The sequence below is a fragment of the Musa acuminata genome, chromosome BXJ2-5, assembly GCF_036884655.1.
Source record: "Musa acuminata AAA Group cultivar baxijiao chromosome BXJ2-5, Cavendish_Baxijiao_AAA, whole genome shotgun sequence".
Taxonomy (NCBI): Eukaryota; Viridiplantae; Streptophyta; class Magnoliopsida; order Zingiberales; family Musaceae; genus Musa; species Musa acuminata.
In genome coordinates, this window is record NC_088342.1 from 10,156,951 (window position 1) to 10,178,517 (window position 21,567).

General features: G+C 37.1%; 2 protein-coding genes across 2 annotated transcripts in view; one reads left to right on the forward strand and one right to left on the reverse strand.

Annotated features, from left to right (window-relative positions):
* Positions 1 to 757: 757 nt before the first annotated feature.
* On the forward strand, positions 758 to 2,483 carry LOC103984944 (pentatricopeptide repeat-containing protein At4g25270, chloroplastic). Its single transcript, XM_009402528.3, has one exon. The coding sequence runs from the start codon at positions 783 to 785 to the stop codon at positions 2,397 to 2,399; it is 1,617 nt and encodes a 538-aa protein (XP_009400803.2). The 5' UTR covers positions 758 to 782; the 3' UTR covers positions 2,400 to 2,483.
* A 277-nt stretch (positions 2,484 to 2,760) lies between these two features.
* LOC135612450 (UDP-glucose:glycoprotein glucosyltransferase-like) overlaps positions 2,761 to 21,567 on the reverse strand; it is a 32,475-nt gene continuing 13,668 nt past the window's right edge. The window contains exons 16-36 of the mRNA XM_065108771.1: positions 20,146 to 20,280; positions 19,957 to 20,062; positions 19,779 to 19,873; positions 19,579 to 19,691; positions 19,231 to 19,441; positions 16,934 to 17,002; positions 16,690 to 16,835; positions 14,560 to 14,661; positions 11,296 to 11,443; positions 8,674 to 8,861; positions 8,447 to 8,535; positions 8,028 to 8,374; positions 7,855 to 7,947; positions 6,509 to 6,573; positions 5,598 to 5,700; positions 5,324 to 5,482; positions 5,074 to 5,214; positions 4,915 to 4,958; positions 4,706 to 4,820; positions 3,362 to 3,514; positions 2,761 to 3,280 (exon numbers count right to left, since the gene is read on the reverse strand). Of these exons, the coding sequence (XP_064964843.1) occupies positions 3,119 to 3,280; positions 3,362 to 3,514; positions 4,706 to 4,820; positions 4,915 to 4,958; positions 5,074 to 5,214; positions 5,324 to 5,482; positions 5,598 to 5,700; positions 6,509 to 6,573; positions 7,855 to 7,947; positions 8,028 to 8,374; positions 8,447 to 8,535; positions 8,674 to 8,861; positions 11,296 to 11,443; positions 14,560 to 14,661; positions 16,690 to 16,835; positions 16,934 to 17,002; positions 19,231 to 19,441; positions 19,579 to 19,691; positions 19,779 to 19,873; positions 19,957 to 20,062; positions 20,146 to 20,280 (2,784 nt within the window). The 3' untranslated portion in view covers positions 2,761 to 3,118. The remainder of the gene's footprint in view (positions 3,281 to 3,361; positions 3,515 to 4,705; positions 4,821 to 4,914; positions 4,959 to 5,073; positions 5,215 to 5,323; positions 5,483 to 5,597; positions 5,701 to 6,508; positions 6,574 to 7,854; positions 7,948 to 8,027; positions 8,375 to 8,446; positions 8,536 to 8,673; positions 8,862 to 11,295; positions 11,444 to 14,559; positions 14,662 to 16,689; positions 16,836 to 16,933; positions 17,003 to 19,230; positions 19,442 to 19,578; positions 19,692 to 19,778; positions 19,874 to 19,956; positions 20,063 to 20,145; positions 20,281 to 21,567) is intronic.

A 21,567-nucleotide genomic window follows, 5' to 3' on the forward strand; every position in this document is an offset into this window, starting at 1 on the left:
ATGAAAGCATAGGCCAAAATGTGCTTGAGATGCGTGAGTCGAGAAATCCGACTCGCATCAAGAAAAAATCTACTATAGCGAAGCCCAGGGCAAAATGTGTCCAAGATGCTTAAGTCGGGAAAACTCATCCCACGCAAAGAGAAATATACCACAACGAAGTTGTAAAGCGATATGTGCCCAAGACATGTAAACTGAGAAAACCTGACTCAAGCTCGAAATGCGCAAATGGGTTTGTCAAATGGGTAAGTGATAGGAAATATATTATTCATTCGACATATAAGCACCACATGAAAGCCATCATAGAAGGAAAAGGTCGGTCAACCTCCACTTATCTGCTTATGTGGATAAGAGTCGAAGACAAACCTTTCAAAGCTATCTCCCCCTTATGCCCAAGTGGACAAAATGCCAAGGGGGGAACAATAGAGTAGTTATATATTTTCCCCTCCAAAGTCAAGTATAAAAGCTGATCATCTATGAAACGTTACGGGGCTTTCTTCAAAAAAAAAAAAGCATACCCATTAAGTTCTCCCGATATCGATCTTAGTACAAATGATGCCTCAAGAGCTCGACGCTTCAACCTTGGAGCCACCTCGATCACTCCTGCACCCTAATAAGTTTCAATTACTGGATATAATAAAAAATATAATTGTATATATAGATCTTATATTAATTATATTTTCCTTTTTATTTAATTAAATTAATTGTTTTCCTTTCAAAATAAGCGGAACCCTGCATGCCTCTTCTCAACAACCGTCACGGCATTAATTACAACAGAAACCGGCATGTATGCTCTGCTTTCTTCTTCCACCGCCACCACTCTCACAGAACCAACCTCCTGCAAGAAGAAGAGCACGAGGAGGAGGAGAAATAACCTCCTTCGCAGCCAAAACCCGCGCCAACGACATGAAACCACCATCACCAGCCGCAGATCACCGCCACCCACTCCCCTCCTCCTCTCCCTCCCTGCAGCTCCCACCAGCCTCACCCGAGCCGAAGCCCTCGACCGCGTCCTCGACGACCTCGAGACCGCCCTCGCCCGCGGCGTCCCTCTCGACCCCTCCCTCTTATCCTCCCTCCTCGAGACATGCGCCCAAATGCGCTCCCTCCGCCACGGCGCGCGCCTCCGCCTCCTCATCCCCGGCGCCCTCCTCCGCCGCAGTGCCGCCCTCTCCTCCAAGCTCCTCCGTCTGTACGCCACTTGCGGCCAAGTAGAAGAAGCACACCGCATCTTCGATGAAATGCCGCAACGAAGCAAGACCGACGCGTTTCCTTGGAACTCGCTTATTTCGGGGTACACCGAGCTGGGCCTCCACGAGGATGCCATGGCTCTATACTATCAGATGGAGGAAGATGGCGTTGAGGCCGACGAGTACACCTTCCCCCGGGTTTTGAAGGCGTGCGCTGGAATCCGGTCAGTTCGCCACGGCGAGGCCGTCCACCGCCATGCAGTTCGCTCCGGATTCGGCAGTGACGTCTTCGTGCTCAACGCGCTCGTCGACATGTACTCCAAGTGCGGCGACATCCTGAAAGCGCGCAAGGCGTTCGACAATATAACCAAGCGGGATGCGGTGTCCTGGAATTCGATGCTTATGGGTTACATCCGGCATGGGCTTCTGCCGGAGGCGCTGAAACTTTTCAGAGGAATGGTTCGAGCTGAGATCGAACCTGACCCCATTACCATCTCGGCTATGTTATCAGGGCTCACCGGCACGAAGAAGCTCGGGCTTCAGATTCATGGCTGGGTCATCCGCCGGGGGCTCGAGTGGGATCTATCGGTCACGAACTCTCTGATCACAATGTACTCGGAGCAGAACAGACCGGACCTGGCGCGGTTGATCTTCGAGTCGATGCCGGAGAGGGATTTGGTCTCATGGAACGCCATCATCAGCGCGCACCGCAGGGACCATCGCGTGCTCGCTATGTTTCGGCAGATGGAGGAGGACTCGGGGGTGCTACCGGACCGAGTCACGTTCGTGTCGTTGCTGTCGGCGTGCGGGAACCTGGGACTGGTAGAGGAGGGGAAAAGGTTGTTCGCCGAGATGGAGCAGAGGTACAAGATGAAGCCCGGGATGGAGCACTACGGGTGCATGGTGAACTTGTTGGGGAGAGCGGGGTACATTGATGAAGCTTACGAGCTCATATCGAAGCGGATGCCATTCGATGGGGGGCCGACGGTATGGGGGGCGCTGCTCTTTGCCTGTTCAGTGCACGGAGAAGTCAGCACAGCCGAGGTTGCAGCGGAGCGATTGTTTGAGCTGGAGCCCGACAACGAGCACAACTTCGAGCTTTTGATGATGATTTACCAGGACGCCGGAAGGAGGGAGGACGTAGACAGAGTGAGAAGAATGATGGAGGAGAGGGGACTGGAATCATCAGAATCTTCATTGTCGCTCAAGTAAGTATTTGTTGTTGTGTTCACTTGCTGTGAAACATATAAACTTCGACCTGCCATGCATTACCAAATCAGTTATAATTTTTAGTCACCTAATATTAGATTTCTTTTATTATTATTTTAATCTCGGTTTCACACCATCAATGAGGACACAATTGCAGCAATAAGAACAAATAAAGATAATTATAGGTTTTCACACAATGCTGCCACCAGACAAGAAAAAGAAAAGATATCCTTGCAATAAAATTTCTTTATGTTACCACATGTTGTACAATTTTAAACTAAAGCAGCTAACGGCAAGGAGTATATCAAGTGGCAAAATAACAAAGTGAAGTAATATTATGGCTACTTTGTAAGAGAAAAGGATCTTGATATAGTGAAATAAATTCTTAAGTACTTTGGAGATTGGAGAAAATGAAAAGAAACTAGTGTTTCCTATCAATACCGATACACAGACCCTCAACTTAAGGGTAAGAGTTTCAATGTCAAAATTTTACAATGGCTAATGAACAATTTCCTCATGCAAATTAAACATCAGTTAAATATAATTAAGGATTGGTAAATAAATCAGCATCTACATGTGTGATGCATGTATACTAGAACTCTAGGGGTCTCTCACTCTCAAAATCCACTAGTTCAGATGCCATTTGGTTCCGATCACGTCTGTGCTTAGATATGGAATTTGTGTCTCGAGAAGTTATTGTGGAAAAAGGAAGTCTCATCCAATCATAACTCATCTTTTTCATGATTGTTCTGCGGACCATCGGGCGGCAGTGATGTTGAAGTAACTGGTTCATTGGAGTCAACCTCTTCACCTAAAATTCTTGCAGTTAATTGTCGTGCCTCCGCATCTAAATCAACCCACTCAGGAACTATTCTCCTAGCGCCCTATATCACAATAGCACCAGGATAAGAAAAAGGAACTGACGGGTGAATCTATAAACTTATTAAATTTGCTAAATTACTAACCTGTAGCTTTGGCTCCTTTGTCATTGGATTGTTACAGAGATCAATTGTCTTTGCCTTTGCCTTTGTTGCATTTCCGCACCAAGATTCACACCATAGCCATTCTTGGGGAAGAGAGAATATGGGCACTGTGTGCTGAGCATAGTTTGGAAGATCCTAGAAAAATCCAGAGGTAAATGATGTCTAAGTTGGTATCAAGCTAATCAGAAACATAATCATATATAAGGGAAGAGAATGGCCCAGCGCAGGGTTTTGGTTAAGCATTCTTGCAAGCGGAGGTTGTTTATAGGAGTATCCGAAAGCTAGTTTACAACTTTACATTAAAGATGGACTATGGTGTTTAACATGACCTTGCATAGATAATTTAAAACCTTATATTCAGCAAATACTGGAGGCAAAGAGGGATTGCAATTTCTGTTCACCATGTAACTTGTTACTTTGGTCATGTGTCATGTGCATATATGGATGTTATGGATGTCTCATAACCAACTTCCATCACTAATTATAACCCCACCAAAATAACATTCAGTAGCATATTGTGCTGATACACGTTATGATATTTATAAAGAAAAAGTCATATAATGGCATTCATTAAAGCACAATATATGCTTTATACATCATAAGTCAGTATGGAAACAAGTCCAAAAAGTTTTCACTGAGATGCAGATGTTGAAATGGAAAAAAAATGATATTTTTAAAAAGTTCAGGTAATTCTGACCGAAGAAAATCTGAGAGAAATTGCCCCAATAAGACGAGATCCACCAATTCAAATTAGTAACAGTACGAAAGGTAAATGAAGATCTTGAAGACTAGGATTTGAAGGTTCTTAGTTTGACTAGGGCCTTGTTGATATTTTCCTCACTAGACCTCAATGATGGGAGCAAATAACCACCTCAAATGGTTAGGATAATGGTATAATTTATTGCTTAAACAAACTCATTGACCTTCTTAGTCATTGAGGTATTTGATTCTAGCGGTACACTTAAATACCCACTCTAATCAAATACCAAATCTCAACAAAATTGTAGCAAGCTTTAGTTAAAGCTGAGAATTTTATCATTAATTCTAACAATTCCACTGATGAAATAGAAGAAACATTGTGAGACTTCTTTTGAGTATAAGATTCTTTTCTTCAAGACGAACAAACCCATAAAAGGAACATGTCTTCCAAGGTGGATAATATGGAAACACTTTGAGAGCTTAACTTATGTTTGTTTTATCAGTCCGATCGGTGCAATCTTATCTCAGAATGCAGAATTTTGATGATCTTCAACAAAATAATTTGGATATAACTAATCTAGAATAAATATTCAAAGGAAATAAATGATAACATAGCCAAAAGATTACCTGATCAAGATTAGAAAGACTGTTAGGATCTTTGCTAAGAGTTTCATAGTATACTCTTAGGGTATCTCCAGCAGCAGTTTGGCGGAATTTCATCAAATCAACAACATATAAAGCACTGTAGGGCCATCATAAATTGATCAGATAAACTACAAAAAGAGGAGTACTTGGACTGAAATAAAGATACAGGATGGACATGAAATATAAGTTACCTAATGTGATAAGGCTTTCCCTGTAAATGGTCCTTCCAGAAACCCTTTAACAAGTTACAACCATATAAGAAATTAATTAATGAAATAGCCATATCTTTTTCTTAAAAGAAAATTGTTTATCAAATTATCGGATATAACAACTAGCAAGATGGCACCAACTTGTCTCCAAAAGCGATATCCATCCATCTCCTTGTTATTGTCACAAAATGGTGTATATGCAAGAGCTCGTCCTTTTAGATCCATGTCATAGAGATCTCCCATATCTGCCCTTACAATTTGATCTGCATCTACGAAAATTACCTGAATGCAATGTTGCCAGAGGATTCCAATAACTTAGTAAGGGAATAGACCATAATAATAAAAGCACTTAAATATTTGATGCAGAAACTAAAGAATTTGCAATAGACACCTTTCTAAGTGAAAGTGGAAAAATAACATCAAGAAATAAAATTTTGTAAGCCCAGATTATCCGTTGCTTCTCTTTCTGTTTATGAAGCCATGTTGGCCACTTGTATGTAATGAGCTCATATTGGAAACCATACTCTTGAGCCATGTGAGGTATGACATCCTGCATAAGAAATTGATATTGTTAGTTTGTTACCAATACTATAAATAATTTAGGTTTTGTATTTGAACTGCACAAGAACAAAAAGAAAGAAAAAAGAAAACAAACACAAACTTACTTTAAACTGAGGAGAAAGATAGTTTTTAATAAACCAAAATTTTACTGGCCTTTGAGTGTTCTTAAGAACACTCAGAATCATGATCTTGAGGAAGCGCTCGTACCTAGAAAAAAAAAGTGAAAATGATTGTGATAAACAAATGTAATAAGAGCATTTTACCTAAAATTTCATAGCTCATGAAAGCAAACATACTTCTTCCTAAGAGAATTGTCAATGATTGAAAAATGTGTTCCATTTGTATTACCCTCTCAACAGTTGTAAATAGAACAACCAAACAACCATTGTATAGATACTATATAGAAAGTAGCAAAACAAGAATGGATACAGAATTTTCAGGTACAAGTTTGTTCAAAAACAAGTCCAGGTTTCTCAACAAAAAAAAAAAAGCAAAATGCAATGTGAAGCTAAGATGGAAATTTTTGCTTGATACGAGCCTATATATACACTCAATAAACCACAACCTAGTGGTCATGAATTGAAGATAAGCATCGGAAATAAAAATTGGTCAAAACCATAATGACTCCTCTGAATTTTAGTATGTGGTCCATAACCAGTTTTAACCTAGAAAAGCTTTGAAATTCCTTGAAGCAACATCTAGCATCATAGTAACAAGCTCACAAGAAATGGTGTCCATTAATAAAGTAGAAAGATTGGGTAATAGATGCCATATTCTTGATTCAGCAAAAGGTGGGGAAATGCCATATTCCATTGGGCTTTGTTATAAATCTGACAGTGCGACCTTGAGATATTTTATATGCTCATGCAGGCAAGATAAGTCTTCCTATGTTTGGATGTAACAAAAAGAATAAAATTTCTTTGGCAGTACTGAATTCTATCTATATTTGAACAGCAGATATATATATATATATATATATATATATATATATATATAATTATAATCATGTACTTACAGATGTCCAGAAGCAATTGAAAATATATTTATTGTCTCTCCTTGCCTTCCAGCCTTCTTGTGATCCTGAGAAGAAAATTCACAACATTGTTGATATAGCTTAATGTTGTTGAAGTACAGCTTATAGTGAACACAATATACAAAAAAGAATCCAAGTCGCATAAAAGGGGGCTATAAGACAGACACATTGAACAAAATTATATCATTGAGCTCAAGGGCATCAAAGATCTTGTGAGAAAATTACTATAAGTGTTGTGAAAGACGCTATGCACTAAAAGGCGTCGATGCCTGAGGTCACCCAAACAAAGCAAGGCACTCATCAATAAAAAAATTATCAAAAATATAATTAAAGAGAAATATAATAATTAAAATAAAAATTAGACAATTCAAGTATTTCGTAGCATTCAATATTTAAAATATCCCTACTAATAAGATAGACAAGGTGGGCTGCCGGAGGCCCTAAGCAAAAGCAAAGAGGATAGAGGGTGGTCGAAAGAAGAAGAGAAAGAGGAAGAACGAAAAGAAAGAAGGTAGCCCAAAGTTAAAGGCCTACAAACAGAGTCAAGTAGATAGACAAAAAAAATCCAGAGACCAATCTACTTAAGGGGAACCAATCAGTCCCCAAGGGGAGGTGGTGGCGACAGCTAGGGAAGGAAGAAGGGAAGGGAAAGAGAGAGAGAGAGAGAGAGAGAGAGAGAGAGAGAGGTGTGTTCAGTGGCTGCTGGGAAGGAGAGAGAAGAGAGAGGGAGGTACTGCTAAAGTGGGGAACTACCAATCATTGACAAGAAGCAGGTGGCAACTCAAGGAGAAGCAGTGATCTGCTCCCTGGTCGTAATATAGGTTTTCCTGCAAAGAAGTGATCGCGGGATCAGTCATCACAAGTTGGGGGGGAAGGAGGAGCTATGAGCGCAGGTGGCAATGACAAGGAGTTGTGCACGCAAGCAGTGGTGAGGAGCTATGTGTAGTCACTGGCTTGGTTGAACTGAATCAATTAATTCAGGGTCAACTCAAGCTCAATCATATCGATTTGGTGGGCCGCCAGCCTAAGCAGCACCCAATTAAATTTGCCAGCCTGAAGATTTTGGAGGTGCTTGGACCTTGCCAGGGCTCAGGCACTTAGGCATGCGCTCCAAAATTAGTATAAAATAAAGCAAGAAACCTGCCTAATAGATGATACACGCTGTAAAATTATATAGTGAAATGTTGTATAACCAACAAGCAAGATAAGCTCAAAAGAACAAGCAAGATAAAGCATAAAATACAAAGAAGACAAGATAAGAGCACAATAAACCAGTTATAGTATCTGACCATCATCGGTAACAGCAAACTGAGGAAAGAAAACCTTACAAGTCTATTCTCTCCCTTCCTTGACAACCCACCGCTGCCAATCATTTCTGATGCCCATTTTAATATATTTGTATTCCAACTATTTTGACCTTCCTGTAGATAGTTGACATCATAAAGTGCATTATAAATTTACAGTGTAAGTTAAGATGGTATTAAGTATTAAGACCACATACTTTTCTCTTTTCCAGCAGTTGATCATCAGAAGCATTCAAAAGTTCCTCATGTTCCTTCCCCCTCTTCTTAGCTACTTCCAAGTGTACAAGTTTACCCCTTAAATCATTTATGGTAATGAGTTTTGCAGATCGATTTCCTGGACTTCCATCTCCACTTTCTTTGAGTGCATAGAGGTCTGCACTTCGACCAGGAGCAAGCTGTAGATACCATACCCCAGGGGAAACTTTCATTTGCCAGTACCCTAAATTGGCCATAACAAGTGTATCTACTAAGTGAGGCCCTCTCTGGGTACCAAGAATCAACTGAAGCCCACGAGGTGGATCATGGTCCTTCTCAGCACAATGCCCTACAAGACAATGTTTTGTTTACTGGAAACCCCTTAAAAAATGTAATGTTTTAATAGTAAGGACAGCTATACCTGTCAAAAGAAGAGCTTCAAGTTCAAACACAGCCTGCAATGTCCTCAAATCGCCCAAGTTCTCCAGAAGAATATTGTCTAAGTCATGGCTAAAGAAAGGAAAAAACTATATAACAAATTGAAGGAAAAAGAAAGTATGTCTTTTGATGCATAATTGTAGATTGATAAAAAGAACAACAACGGAAACAAGATAAGATCAAAAACAATATGACCGGAAAGCAACATACATGGCAACAACTGGCTCAACAAGCCACGGCTCAGGGACGTCAAGATTCATAGTGAGAGTCTTCGATAGTGGCATATTTGAAAAGAATGCCTTGGGGCCATTTACTGAATAATCAACATTGCTGAAATCATCCAATGAAGGGACCACAAATCGATAGTAGTTTTTCAAAGGGAGATCTGCAAGAGAACTCTGCATAAAATACAATACGTACATAAGGTCCTGTACAATGTACTCCTATGTAAATGCACTTTCATAGGACCAAATAGATGCAATACATACGAGCTAGAAATATAGATATTTAAACAAGAAATAAAATCAACAGATTGGTGTGGTGATTGACATTATTCATAAATGGTTAGACGAATTCACACATGAATATACAATAAGTAGAACGGAGAGCATTCAGACAGAAAAAGTTCTAGTAGAGCATGAAATACCTTTTATTTAAACTTGCTACCATCACCTATCTTAACTTTATCTTAAAAATACAATGTGACCGTTTTCCATATGTACTTAAAAAATGGGTCGAATTATGTCTAATAGCCTGTTAATATATAGCTTAGATTTTAGAGTTTTTAGACACATACACAAATTTCACTCTTATTTCTAGGATGGTTGTGACTTGTGATTATAACCTGAAAGAAAACTTTTATAAAGAACTAGGCTGGCAAATAAGTACATCTCAAACTTTCTGAAGGACGAAATAGCTTAATGAATACCAAACCTTCTCTGAAAATAGAACTTATGCCATCAGATTCATAAAGCAAGGACCGCATAGCGAACTCCAACATACCACAAAACACAAAATTGTTACTCAGATACAAAAAGCCAAGCCAACTCCAAGTGACCACAAACCTTGAATTTGTTTACCAGGAGTACATGCATATAACAATTTTCACACATATGACAATTTTTTACGCTTTCAAGCCTATCTCAAATTTCACACTATTATATGGCATTTCCTTGAACTTTCAAGAATATATCAAATTTCATAACCAAGTTCCAAATAACTTCTACATTGATAAAAGAATATGATAATCATAATGCTTATTTTTTAAGACAATACACAAAACTAACATGTGATTTGCAAATTACCACAGTCAATATACTTTGAAATTAATACAATCACTATGAGGTATCTAATCAGAATTTTATATATATAAATGCCTACCAATTTCTATGTTAAACAACTGTCAGGATTTTCCATATGCTAATAATTAGCATTTCTGTATAAAAATAATACATAGACATTGAGGTTTATGTACAGTGGAACACTCTTACATGAGCCCTTGAGCTAGGCTAAAGTCAAGTAGTCAACTATGCCAGAAACTGTTCAAAATCAACCAAAGTTCCAAAGTGAGTTATAATTCGCTCATTTTGTCCATTTAAGATTATTTAACAGGGAAGCCAAGACAAAAGAAACATAAAAAAGAAACTTAGGAGTTAGGACTCTCTCTTTAAAATAGAGGAGGTGCTGATATTATTGTTATTTATTGCCAAATCATCCACTATTGGATAAACAAAGAAAAAAAACATGAGGAAAAGTGAGGACAAAGAGTGACCATCATCCTCCTAGGAAAAAAATGTCATAGCAAAGACAATTAGCATAATGAAACTCATGATTAATCACAAATTTCCATGGATGTCAAATATAGCTTTTAGTTCTCATTTTCATTTGCCTTATTTATTAGTTCACTTTCATGGTAATTACAGAAGCATCAAGATCAGAATGGATCCATCACCATCTCCAAAGCTGCAAATAGATTAGTTTGAAGATCTTGTACGATGTATATATAATCATCATTTTCTATGTTTTTTAATAATTATATATAATCATTTCTTTATAATTTTATATAGGTTTTTATCTTATACTTTTTGGTCTCATGTCACTAGATATTTTATGAAAAATATGATGGTAAAAAAAATTTTTAACAGGATTTTTCAATGATTTATTTTTTTTTTTAATTTTGTTCTGGTTGATCCGGCCAATTCAATTGATCCCAAATCCCAATAATATATACTGGAATGCCCTAGTTAATCCTGATACAAATATCAAAAATCTAAACTAGAGCTTTCAATACATCAAAGTTGTTAACCACATAATGGTTTTATTGAATCAGTATACTCAGGTACTTCATAGCAAGGTTTTCAAACCAGTATTCATACTCATCAGAATTTTATTGAATCAGTATATGACATAATTCCACCTAAATGCCCCAACAAAAAACTAACTAATTGTTTAATATGTTTTCACCAAACTATATAGTCAAACGGTCTGGTACACCAACGGATTATGACGTGGTGCAAATCTTAAAACCACGAACATATGTAATTGTTTCTTTATTCCAGATACTGGTCCGACAAGTTATACATCCAAAACATGAACACAAATTTGAACACAAAAGAAATTTTCGTAGCATTTAGCATTACTTTCACATGAAAATGAAAAAGAGGAACTTTTGATGACAGATAGTTTTACACATAACGGCATAAACTAATTGTTACAATACAGATGTATCAGACAGTAAAAAACAATTGGCTATTTAGGAACCTAATTTGTTCACAGGTTCTGGAGCTTGAATATTATATGAAACAGAACACAACATTAGAGCCAAGAACTTACAACTGGATTTAGGACTATTCTCATGCTTGGTCGAATGCACTTCCATAGTATACGAAGAAGTGGAGAAAGCTTTTGTCCTGAAGGACTTAGAGGATCAATTACAGCATCAATATGTATGCTGGAGTTTCCAGTATTCAGATTGACAGCACTGAGAAAGAAATTAGGAATTAGAAAATATAATGATGTCTGACATTTAGTGAACTAAAAAACAAGAGACTTTACATCACTAAATGTCAGAAAAAGCTTTCCAAAATTAGGCAATAATCCAGAGTGGACCTATTTACATAAACGACAATGGGCAAAGAGAATCAATCTGTGGACATGAACACATGGATATCTATGGAGAAAGAGGTACAGGATTAGTGTACCATAATAATGACAAATGATCATCTGTAACTAGAAAGTCAAACAAGATAAAATGTGTATGGTACAAGTGCAACAACTTGAGGGTACTTCAGAATACAAAATTTGCAAAGACCATTTTCTTAAATGCATATATATTAAGCATGCTGATCCTTTGCATTTTACAATGGCAACCAAGAAGCATGCTCCAAAAGACTGCCTTAACAGGAAGGTTAGAGTGGAGCACCTCTTTGCAACATTTTAAAAAATGGGCAAGCACCAAAATGGTCTCAAGCCCTCAAAGGCGCCTACCATAATCCTAAGCACCAAGAACCAATGAGACTTTAGAATCATTGCACCAGAAAGAAAATATCACAACTACAACAATGGCCCCCTTCTATGAACAAGGATCTTTCGTAAGAGTTATCCTGCAGTGTATAGATGATACATCAACATCTAGCACGAGATGACATGCATCTTAGTGCAATCAATGGACCAAATAGATAGGAATATTTTAATTCTTGCCCTATTGCTGCAAGTGTGATTGTCATCTCAATCTTTCTATCTGTATATAAGCATAGAATATACAGATATGCACTGGATTTCAAAAAACAAAATTAAATAATGCTGGAAACAAGAAAAAAATGCCTATTTTATCCCCTTGTTTCAAACCTTTTCTGGTTATATGCAATCATGTTAGACAGCTATAAACTCAATTTCAGACCATAAAACAATAAATGAGATATAGAAGCCCTTAATTATGTGTACATGCAAGAATAACCCCTTAATTAATGGATAATTTCGTAATCAAGAAAAATGTACATGCTTGAATGAACCCTTAATCATCTCTAATCAGTCCTTAATTAGGTGTACGTGGAAGAGTTAACCCTTAATTATCCCTTAATTTCCTAATCATAAAAGAATAAACATTTTCCTCAACCTAATTATATAAAATTAACTTAGAGTTTAGGTATCAAATTACCTTGATTTGAAGATGATTTAGATCTGATCTTGAGATTTAAGCCCTTTTGGGATGCAAATCAACCTTCCTTCCTCGATTCTTTTGGAAGGCAATTAGAGAGGTTCTAAGCCTTTTACCGAAGAAAACAAGAGATTGAGATTGAGAATGTAGTTGAGAAAGAGAGTGAGTGAGAGTGGCATAGGAGGTGAGGAAGGTAAAGGGGGTGTAACGCCCAAAAATTGAAATGGTTTCAATCACATCAATCCTGTTTGTTTGGTACAAAGCAACTCTTTTGCATCTAATGAGATCAATGGAGTGAAAGGATGAACTAAACCTCCAAATTAATAAAAGGCCAATTTTTTACTAGTTAAAAAATCTATACAACCATTAATACTGTCAATAGGGCCAAACTGAAGTAAAGCCCATCCCCCACCCATCTCCCACCATGCAGACTAAAGAAAAAGTGGACGACCCACTGACCTCACAGAATAACCAAGACCAAGTGTTGGGTGTTGAAAAGCAACAAACAAAAATTTTCATAATTTTTAAGTGATACAATATGAAAAATTAAAACCTTGGATGCAAACAATAATATTAATAGAAAGAACAATCTTTCAACATCATCATTATTTGTGAAGAATTGCAATGTTCATATTAGCCTCACCATACCTGTGATACTTTGGATGCAATATTTATTACAGTATTACATATTAGCTAATAATGAAAGCCTACATTTATATATGTGATACTTTGTAATGTTCTTTATTAATTGCATATGCATATTGTTTGGCCATCTATTATGGATCATATAGGATGAATGTGTGTTATGTCATATTAATGTTTGGCTTACATTATATCAAGGTTTTGAATACTGGTCCGTATTGGCATAATGAGCTCTGCTCGGAACGATACGTACCGATATATACCGTCGGTACGCTAGGGTGTACCGATGGCACACCCTAAAATCTTAAAAATATCTTCACCTACCATGCTAGGGCGTACCAATGGTATGCCTCGGTAACAGTCGAAATCCGAGGTGGTACCGGTCGGTACGTCTCAGTATCGATTGGTACGCCTCGGTACCAGTCAAAACACTAGAGCTGCCCGGTAGAGGACGGTCCGCGTACCGGTATTCTCTCGGACCGATACATACTGCTCATATCGAGCAGTACACATCGAAATTGAGAACCCTGATCATAGTATACTTATGCAAACTATTCATATTTCAGAAATTTTAATTTTTCCTTCTGTAGATCTATCATCATTTATCACTAAATATAAATACTTCTGTCTCTTTTTTATGTTTAAATTATTCTTTAAGCCAAAATGAATAGCAGTCCGACATGGTCGATTCACTCTGCTCGAGATCAGTTTCATATGTTGATCTTAATGCCTTGAGCTTTGACAATAAATAAAACAAAAGACAATATACTAAAGCAGTGCACAAATATGAACTTAAAAATTGGTTTTGTTAAAGCAACCGAAAAATGTTATACACAATCCAACATAAATTTGTACCATGTTATCAACTATTAAGTGTAACTCTGATCCAACTTTTAGATAAGTGCAATAATTGCCAAGCCAAATTATAATCTAGAATCCCTAACAGACATGCAACATTGACTTCTATCTATTAGTTAGGGTTTTTCATTAGTTAGGTTAGGAAGAAGAGATCTCAGGTGACCAGCTAGCTATGCTTTACCAAACTGCATATATGAATGAACGATGGAACAAGTATTATCAATGTTGTAATTCTACAACGACGCATGCATAACATGGGTCTGTAGCTAGTTTTTTATTGTACACTAATATCCCCATACCTGTAAAGTCAAAGTCACATTCTAGAATTCCTTTCTATACTTTTAGTAGCAAAAACAAAAAAAGGATAGCCAAACATCAGTCAAGACGGTAGTATGTTGTAAGAAAGCATCATTGCAGGTAAAACAAGTGAAAGCACATACCTATGTTTTGCATTCAAAATTTCAAAATGGGCCCTGTCAGAACTCCGTTCACGTGTAGACAGCAAAGAGGAAACTAACATGATAAGATCACTGTAAAATTTACTGCAAGTAGAGGAAATGGAGTAAGTGTATGTACTGGGAGTTTATGAATTGGAAAATATAAAAGCAACGGGGATTATTCCCAGGTATTACCAAAGTGAAAAATGAAATACAACAATATGAAAATGGAACATTGAGAGTAAATCAAGAAATTATGAATAAGTAAAAGACATAGTTCAAAGGGAGGATTACAATCTGATCTAGAAGAAATCTACGAAATACTCCATTCTTTTATAAAATATCATGCTAGAACATCATGACATTATTTGTTTCATTACAATAGATATCATACTTCTTCCTGTCTATCTAATTGTTCAACGATCTATGTAGTGTTGGAAGGATGGCTTCCCAATTTAGTATGACCACTATTCCTTCAAACAACCAAATTTGTGTTTCTAACAAACTGGTATTCTTCAAACAATACAAAACCGTGATAAACAGCCTCAATGCAGTGGCATACAGAACACTTGATTGATTTTGCTAGTCCAATTAAACATCAATTTCAAAGATACAGATGTACGTTGAGATAATCATTGAAAAGCTAATTTGGGGCATATTAGCTCATTACTCTAACTCGACACAAGAATTGATATAGCCGTCACAGATAAGATGTAATACTAGGTGTTAACCTAAACCCACTGAAAGTTGTTTCAGTGAGAAACTTACCCTCAGAATTCAGCCTCGCTGCTAATCTAGAAAACCTTTCTCAATAGAAGAAATTAAAGCATTGGTCTTCTTGTTGATCTAGGACAGAAACCCAGGACCTAATGGCTTCTAACAAGCATGAAGATCTTCCAAGGGTTCTTGGAGACGATTCATGATCTACCGAATCTTCCAAGGGTTCTGTGATGGATCCAACTCAATTAAGAAACTAGATCAAGCATTTATTATCCTTTACTCCTAAGATGGAGAATAACTCTGTCATCTAACACTTACAGGCCGACCAGCCTAATCAACTATATTTGTAAGGTATTCACAAAGTTCCTACTAACAAGTTCACTAAGCCCCTCATCCAACTCCTTTATCTGGTATAATTGGCTTTTCTGAAAGAATAGATGTTGCTGATTGTTTCAGATCAACAATCCACCTATGTGCAAGGAGTGGTGGATTTTGAGAAACTTTAATAAGTTATACTGAGATTTCATTCTCAACATCTTTAAAGCCAGAGGTAGCATCTCCAGTGTAGAGGGAACAACTATATCCACTGTGGGATATATGTATTGTTAGAACTCTCTGCATGCAGTTGACTAAATCTTTGGTTTGCTGGGCATTGTATAATGAGTCTACCAAAATTTTCTTCCCATATATGAGGCCTAACAAATGAAGAACCATTTTATCCGTTAATCTTCATTCTAGTAGTGAATGTCCATTTACCTTAACAACTAGCAGGCTGAATTAGGTGTCCTGTATCCATGGGATCTCTTCATGAAACCATGGACTAGTTCACGAATAACATGTTGATTTTCTCATCAATTGATGAAGGTCAATTAATGGAACATGAAGTTGCACTATACTAAAATTTTCTGGCTTGCCATTGTCTTTGATTAATGCAAAATCATGGTATCTAGGTCCTAACATTGAGGAAATGTGTGAAGATTGATGTTCAATTATCAAGCCTCTAACCTCCCTTTGAATATTTAGGAATCCTGCACATACCTGACAAGCATGCAAAATTGGGCTGGATCCCTCTTCCAAACAAAACTAAAATAATACTGGAAGAATGGAAATCCAAACTATTTCACAAACATATTTATCATATTATCTCAGTGCCCATCTACCTCCATGGTGTAGGTGGACTTTATAATGCCACAGGTTAGGGATTGAAGGACTTCCATGAAGCACAATCCTTAAAAAAGAAGTGTTTCAACTTTCAATAAAGATGATTATAAATGGAGATCATTTTATATGTTTGGATTTTTTTTTTTGTAAACCTATTAGAAAACTCTTCAAACAATTTCATACCCAAACCTTTAAATATTTTAAGAGATTATAAACAACTATGAAGAAGTAACTGCAACATTGGAAATTTACCTTGTCAGGTCATCAGGATCAACATCTACCCATTCCACTTGATCAATAATTTCATAGATGTATTTAATTCTTAGTTCATATTCCACAGACTCCAAAAGACTCAAATCATCACTTAGAAAGGGGCTCCCATCTTTGAGGATAAATATCTAAAAATTAATGAGTTAGTACAAAATGAATCAAAAATCAATTAGAACTTTTAGCATTGGGCAAATTATATTAAGTAATATGGCACTATGTAGCTCACTCTTCCATTTGTAATTACAGCATTGGAACCATATTCAAGACCAAGTTGCCCATGCAAAAAACCTGAGACCTGAATATTTGAAAAAGCAAGTCTCAATTAGGATATGTCAAAGCAAAACTCAGATAAGCAGAAGAAGATGAAAAACAAAATCTGCAATGTTGTCCACTAAAGACCTAGAGCCACCATGAGATCAGGTCTCCAAGACAAGAAAACTGAAAAAGAGCTTTAGCCAAAACTTTCATCTATTTTCCTTTCAAGCCCTATAGTAGAAAACAAGTGACATGACAAATTGGCCACAAAGAATAAGCCCTACTACAAATCATTGCATGACAGAGTTACAACTTTTACATCTCAATGGTCATAGCTACAAACAAATAAATAATCATTTTATTTATGTAATGAAAATATTTTAATTATGTGTCTATGGAGAATGATTTAAATATCCAGTAGTTGTACAAAAAATTATTAATATACAACAACATTAGTACAGCACCAAAAAAATTATTAATCTACTGATCAAGGCTTCCAATACCATTAGTACAACACCAAGAAGGAACTTCTACTATATCAGCCAAATCTTCACTACCTATCAAAGAACAGATGGAAAAGAAAAACAATAAAGAATCTGTGACCAGAAGATCCTTCATTTTGGATAAATTGAATTCTATGAAGAGATCTATTATTTAAGTAGTACAATAGAGTCATATATCCTGGAGACTTTGAATTCAATACTAAGTCTTGAAGTCACATTTCCATAAAATAAACTTTCAATTTCTGATCTAATATATACATTGGAACCAGAAAGTTTCCAGCTATAAAGTTGACATCTAGGTACTTTCTAGATTTTTTGATACAACTACAAAAAACTCATATTGCAATTGCCAATTCTTATGATTTTATACTGATGGCCATGAAACATTTGATTTCGATTTGAACTAACCTACGAGCAATTGTTCCATGGTAGATATAAGAAAACTATGGTATAACACTTGATATTTCCTTGATGAAATAATGTCAGAGCTAGTTTAATTTAGTATCTCTCTCTCTCTCTCCCTCCCTCTCTCTCTGTTCTTTTCTTTTTCCCTTTGAGGCCGGCGCTATCCTAAAAAAAAAATAGCTCTCTGAAGCAAGGATTGAAATATCATACCGTACCGGAGTTTCGAGATTCGCTCGGTGTATATATATATATATATATATATATATATATATATATATATATATATATATATATATATATATATATATATATATATATATAGTACATAGTACCCGGGTACGAGCGGTATTAGCAGGCGGTCCTAGCAGACCAGTACGTAGTACCCGGTACGAGCGGTATTATTCGAAATTGAAGACCTTGCCCTGAAGGAGAACCAATCTTGACAGAAGTAATGCCAAGAGATTGCAAACATATCACAACTATCATAAAATATCATTTTGCCAACATTGTGGCAAAGACAAATGTATAAAACCAGGCATCCTTAGTTATACTTTCAAATGTCTACATCAAGGATTGATATTTGGCAGTCCAGGCGTGAACCTGAATGGTGACAATGGTCCATTGTTTTTTTGCCATTTTAGGCTTTAACCCATCACTCCCACTCCCTCCCTCTCCCCCTCTGTGTCTCTCTCGATCTCTCTCTTGCGTGTCTGTTTGTCTCTCTCTCTCTCTCTCTCTCTCTCTTTCTCTCTCTCTCTCTGCCACTGATCGTGCCATCCATCACCACCAGCCTGGTACTCCTACTCCTCCCTTCCTCCTTTTCCTCATCCTTGTCTCCTCCTTTCCCTCTTTTCTCCTCCTCCTACTCTTCCCAACGCCCCCTTTCTTACCATGGTATGTGCCAACATACCATGTATCGATATGCCGAAACAAACCACACCTGTACTAGTCCATGCATGGACCAACATAGTTCAATACCTGAAATTTCAATCCTTGGTCTATGTACTTAAACTTGGTCATTTGACATAGAGACAACGTCAATATTGTAACAAATAAACCAAAATAATCTTATATCTAAAACTCAGGATAAAAAATTCAGGCTGATTCAATAGGTAGTTTTCATTTATTCCAAGAAGACAAATAACACGTTGAACAAAACAATATACAGACATCATTAGGAAGCAAGTAATTATTTACTTTGTAAGAGTTTCTTAGTCCTTTAACGGGAGCCACTTGCTTAATTTCACTATATCTTTTGAAACAAAGCAAACAATTTTGTTTATTTTTACCTCAAATACAAACTAAAAAAATGTGATAAACATGAAAAATCATGTCCAGACTAACAAAAATAAATGTGTACCTTCTCCATCTGTTTGTTAATTACATCCACTGAGAAGCTTGAAAACGTTGAATTGTAATAATCAGATGGCAAGCCAAATTTTGCAGCTAGTTCACAAACTCTATCAGTAAATATGCTGAAATTGTCATAATCCAACAGAGACGCAGTCATGAATTGATCTTCATAGAATGAGCAGAGTTCTTCCAAAAAGTCTAAGACTCGCTCCTTGTCGCTTAAATTATTAAAAAAAATTGTCAGATTATAGAATTTACGTATCAGTAAACTACACAAAAGTAGGTTGATAAGTAACATCTCAAAAATTAACTAAGCATATAGGGGATCCTATAGAAATGAGGGAAGAAGACTAACCTGAACACGGATACCGCTGTGTCGATGGCCTTAACAAAATGTGAAGCAGTTGATGAAGCTCCGACAGTGCTATAAAGTAGCATAGCAACACGGGCCCTTTTAGATCCTCCTATCTGCAAGAAGAACATCACAAATCAATAATGTGATTTGAAGTTCACATCAGGCAATTGCATCTCAATGCGCAAGAGTGAAGTCAAGACCAAGTAATTTATTCCTTCATGCAGCAACTTCATTCCTGCCCTTGATGTAATATCAATCGCTAGAAGATGTGTAACCGGCTTCAAATCATCTGCAGCTGCATATTGAATTACACAGTAACAAGTTAACTAACGAAAAGGAGCCAAGAACACCAAAAAAATCTTAATCAATTAATCTTACATGCATAAGAGTGTAAGTAATGGACATCTTGAAGAATACTTTCCGTCCCAACATACGATGATATCAGTGAGCTAAACTTTTTGTGTCCCTTAGCTTCGCTGAGGATCTAGGTGTTTTATTGGTTATAAACACAAGTACTTGAGAAATGAAAGAACAAAATGGCTTTCAAAATGCAATTAACTATAGTACCTGAGGGTTATAGCGGCGATAACCATTCTCAGAAAGAAAATTTTCTAACACGTCTGTTTTTGAGTTAATATGGCCGTAATAAACTTGCTCTTGAATTCTGGGCAGTTCTTCATTCATAGCATTAATAGAAGCCTCCTACATAGCAACAAGTAGTACAAAATCATGAAAAAAATTTAACAAGAACCATATCAATAATTTTGTTCACAGAATAAAACATCTGTTGATTCTGTTCTAAAACTATCCCACACTTTGCTTTATCATAATTAATTTTCTTTTGCTACTCATATATATAATTCAGAAGTGCTTATCAAGTTATCAGGAGGCCTCAGGCATCCCCATGTAATATTCCTTGCTTTACTAATGTAGCATTAATTCATAGTTCTCTGGTCCAGTTTATAGGCACCATTTTCTCATCTTTCCTCCAAAAGATCAGCTGATCCAAAATTCAAAGAAAATAATATTTTCAATTTTAGCATTATTTATCCAAGCAAATAAAAGGCAGTTTATTACTTTAAGAAGATGAGGAAGAGCTCGGATGAGATCAAGTCATACAAGAGTTCCTCATGATCACAGTCTTCTTACCAGTACAGATTTTGAGTCACATGAGATGTTGAAAATTGATCCTAGTCTACTGAATCCAAGGTTCCATATATTTAACAATACCAATATAGTGGTGATAGTACCAATGCTCAACAATCACCATAGTTATAGACTTATAGGACACAAAAACAAGGAATGCAATTTTGTCCGCCTCATATGGTCCGACTGGCACATGGACCAGCTCAATTTCGAGCGGTTGAAGTGTAATACATGATTTATCACTAGGTGAGCCCTATGAACCAAGCAGTAAGGCTTCTGAACAGGCCTTACCACCCAGTAATGGGCCAAGACTAGATAGTCAGCCCAACATTTTAAAAAAATCAAAAACAAACAAAAATTAGAATCTTAGCTTATCCTCTCATGCCTTCTCCCCAGAACCTGCGTCTGCTTCCGCCGTTGATCGCATCCCTCATTGCCACTTGTTGTTCCTGCCTATCGTCATCAACCATCATCAATACTCTTCTCTTCCTCCTCATCCTTGACCTCCTTTCCTCTTCCTCATCCACCACCACCTTCTCCCCTCCCTTCTTCATCCACCTACTTCCCTTCTCTCCTATGCCATCACTCTCTTCCTTCCCTCCTCCATTGCTTCCCTCCCTCCTCTCCTTTTGTGCCACCGCCTCTCCTCCCCTTCTTCTATGTCACCTCATTCTCTTGTCTCCTTCTACATCCCCGCCTCTCCTCCTACTTCCCTCCTCTCATGCATCATCGCCTCTCCTCCTCCTCATTCCCTTGACCGTCACTTATTAATTTTTTAATTTTCAGCTAAATTTTTAGCCCTTTTTTAGAAGTCAGTACATACCGATGTACCAAGTGTCAGTC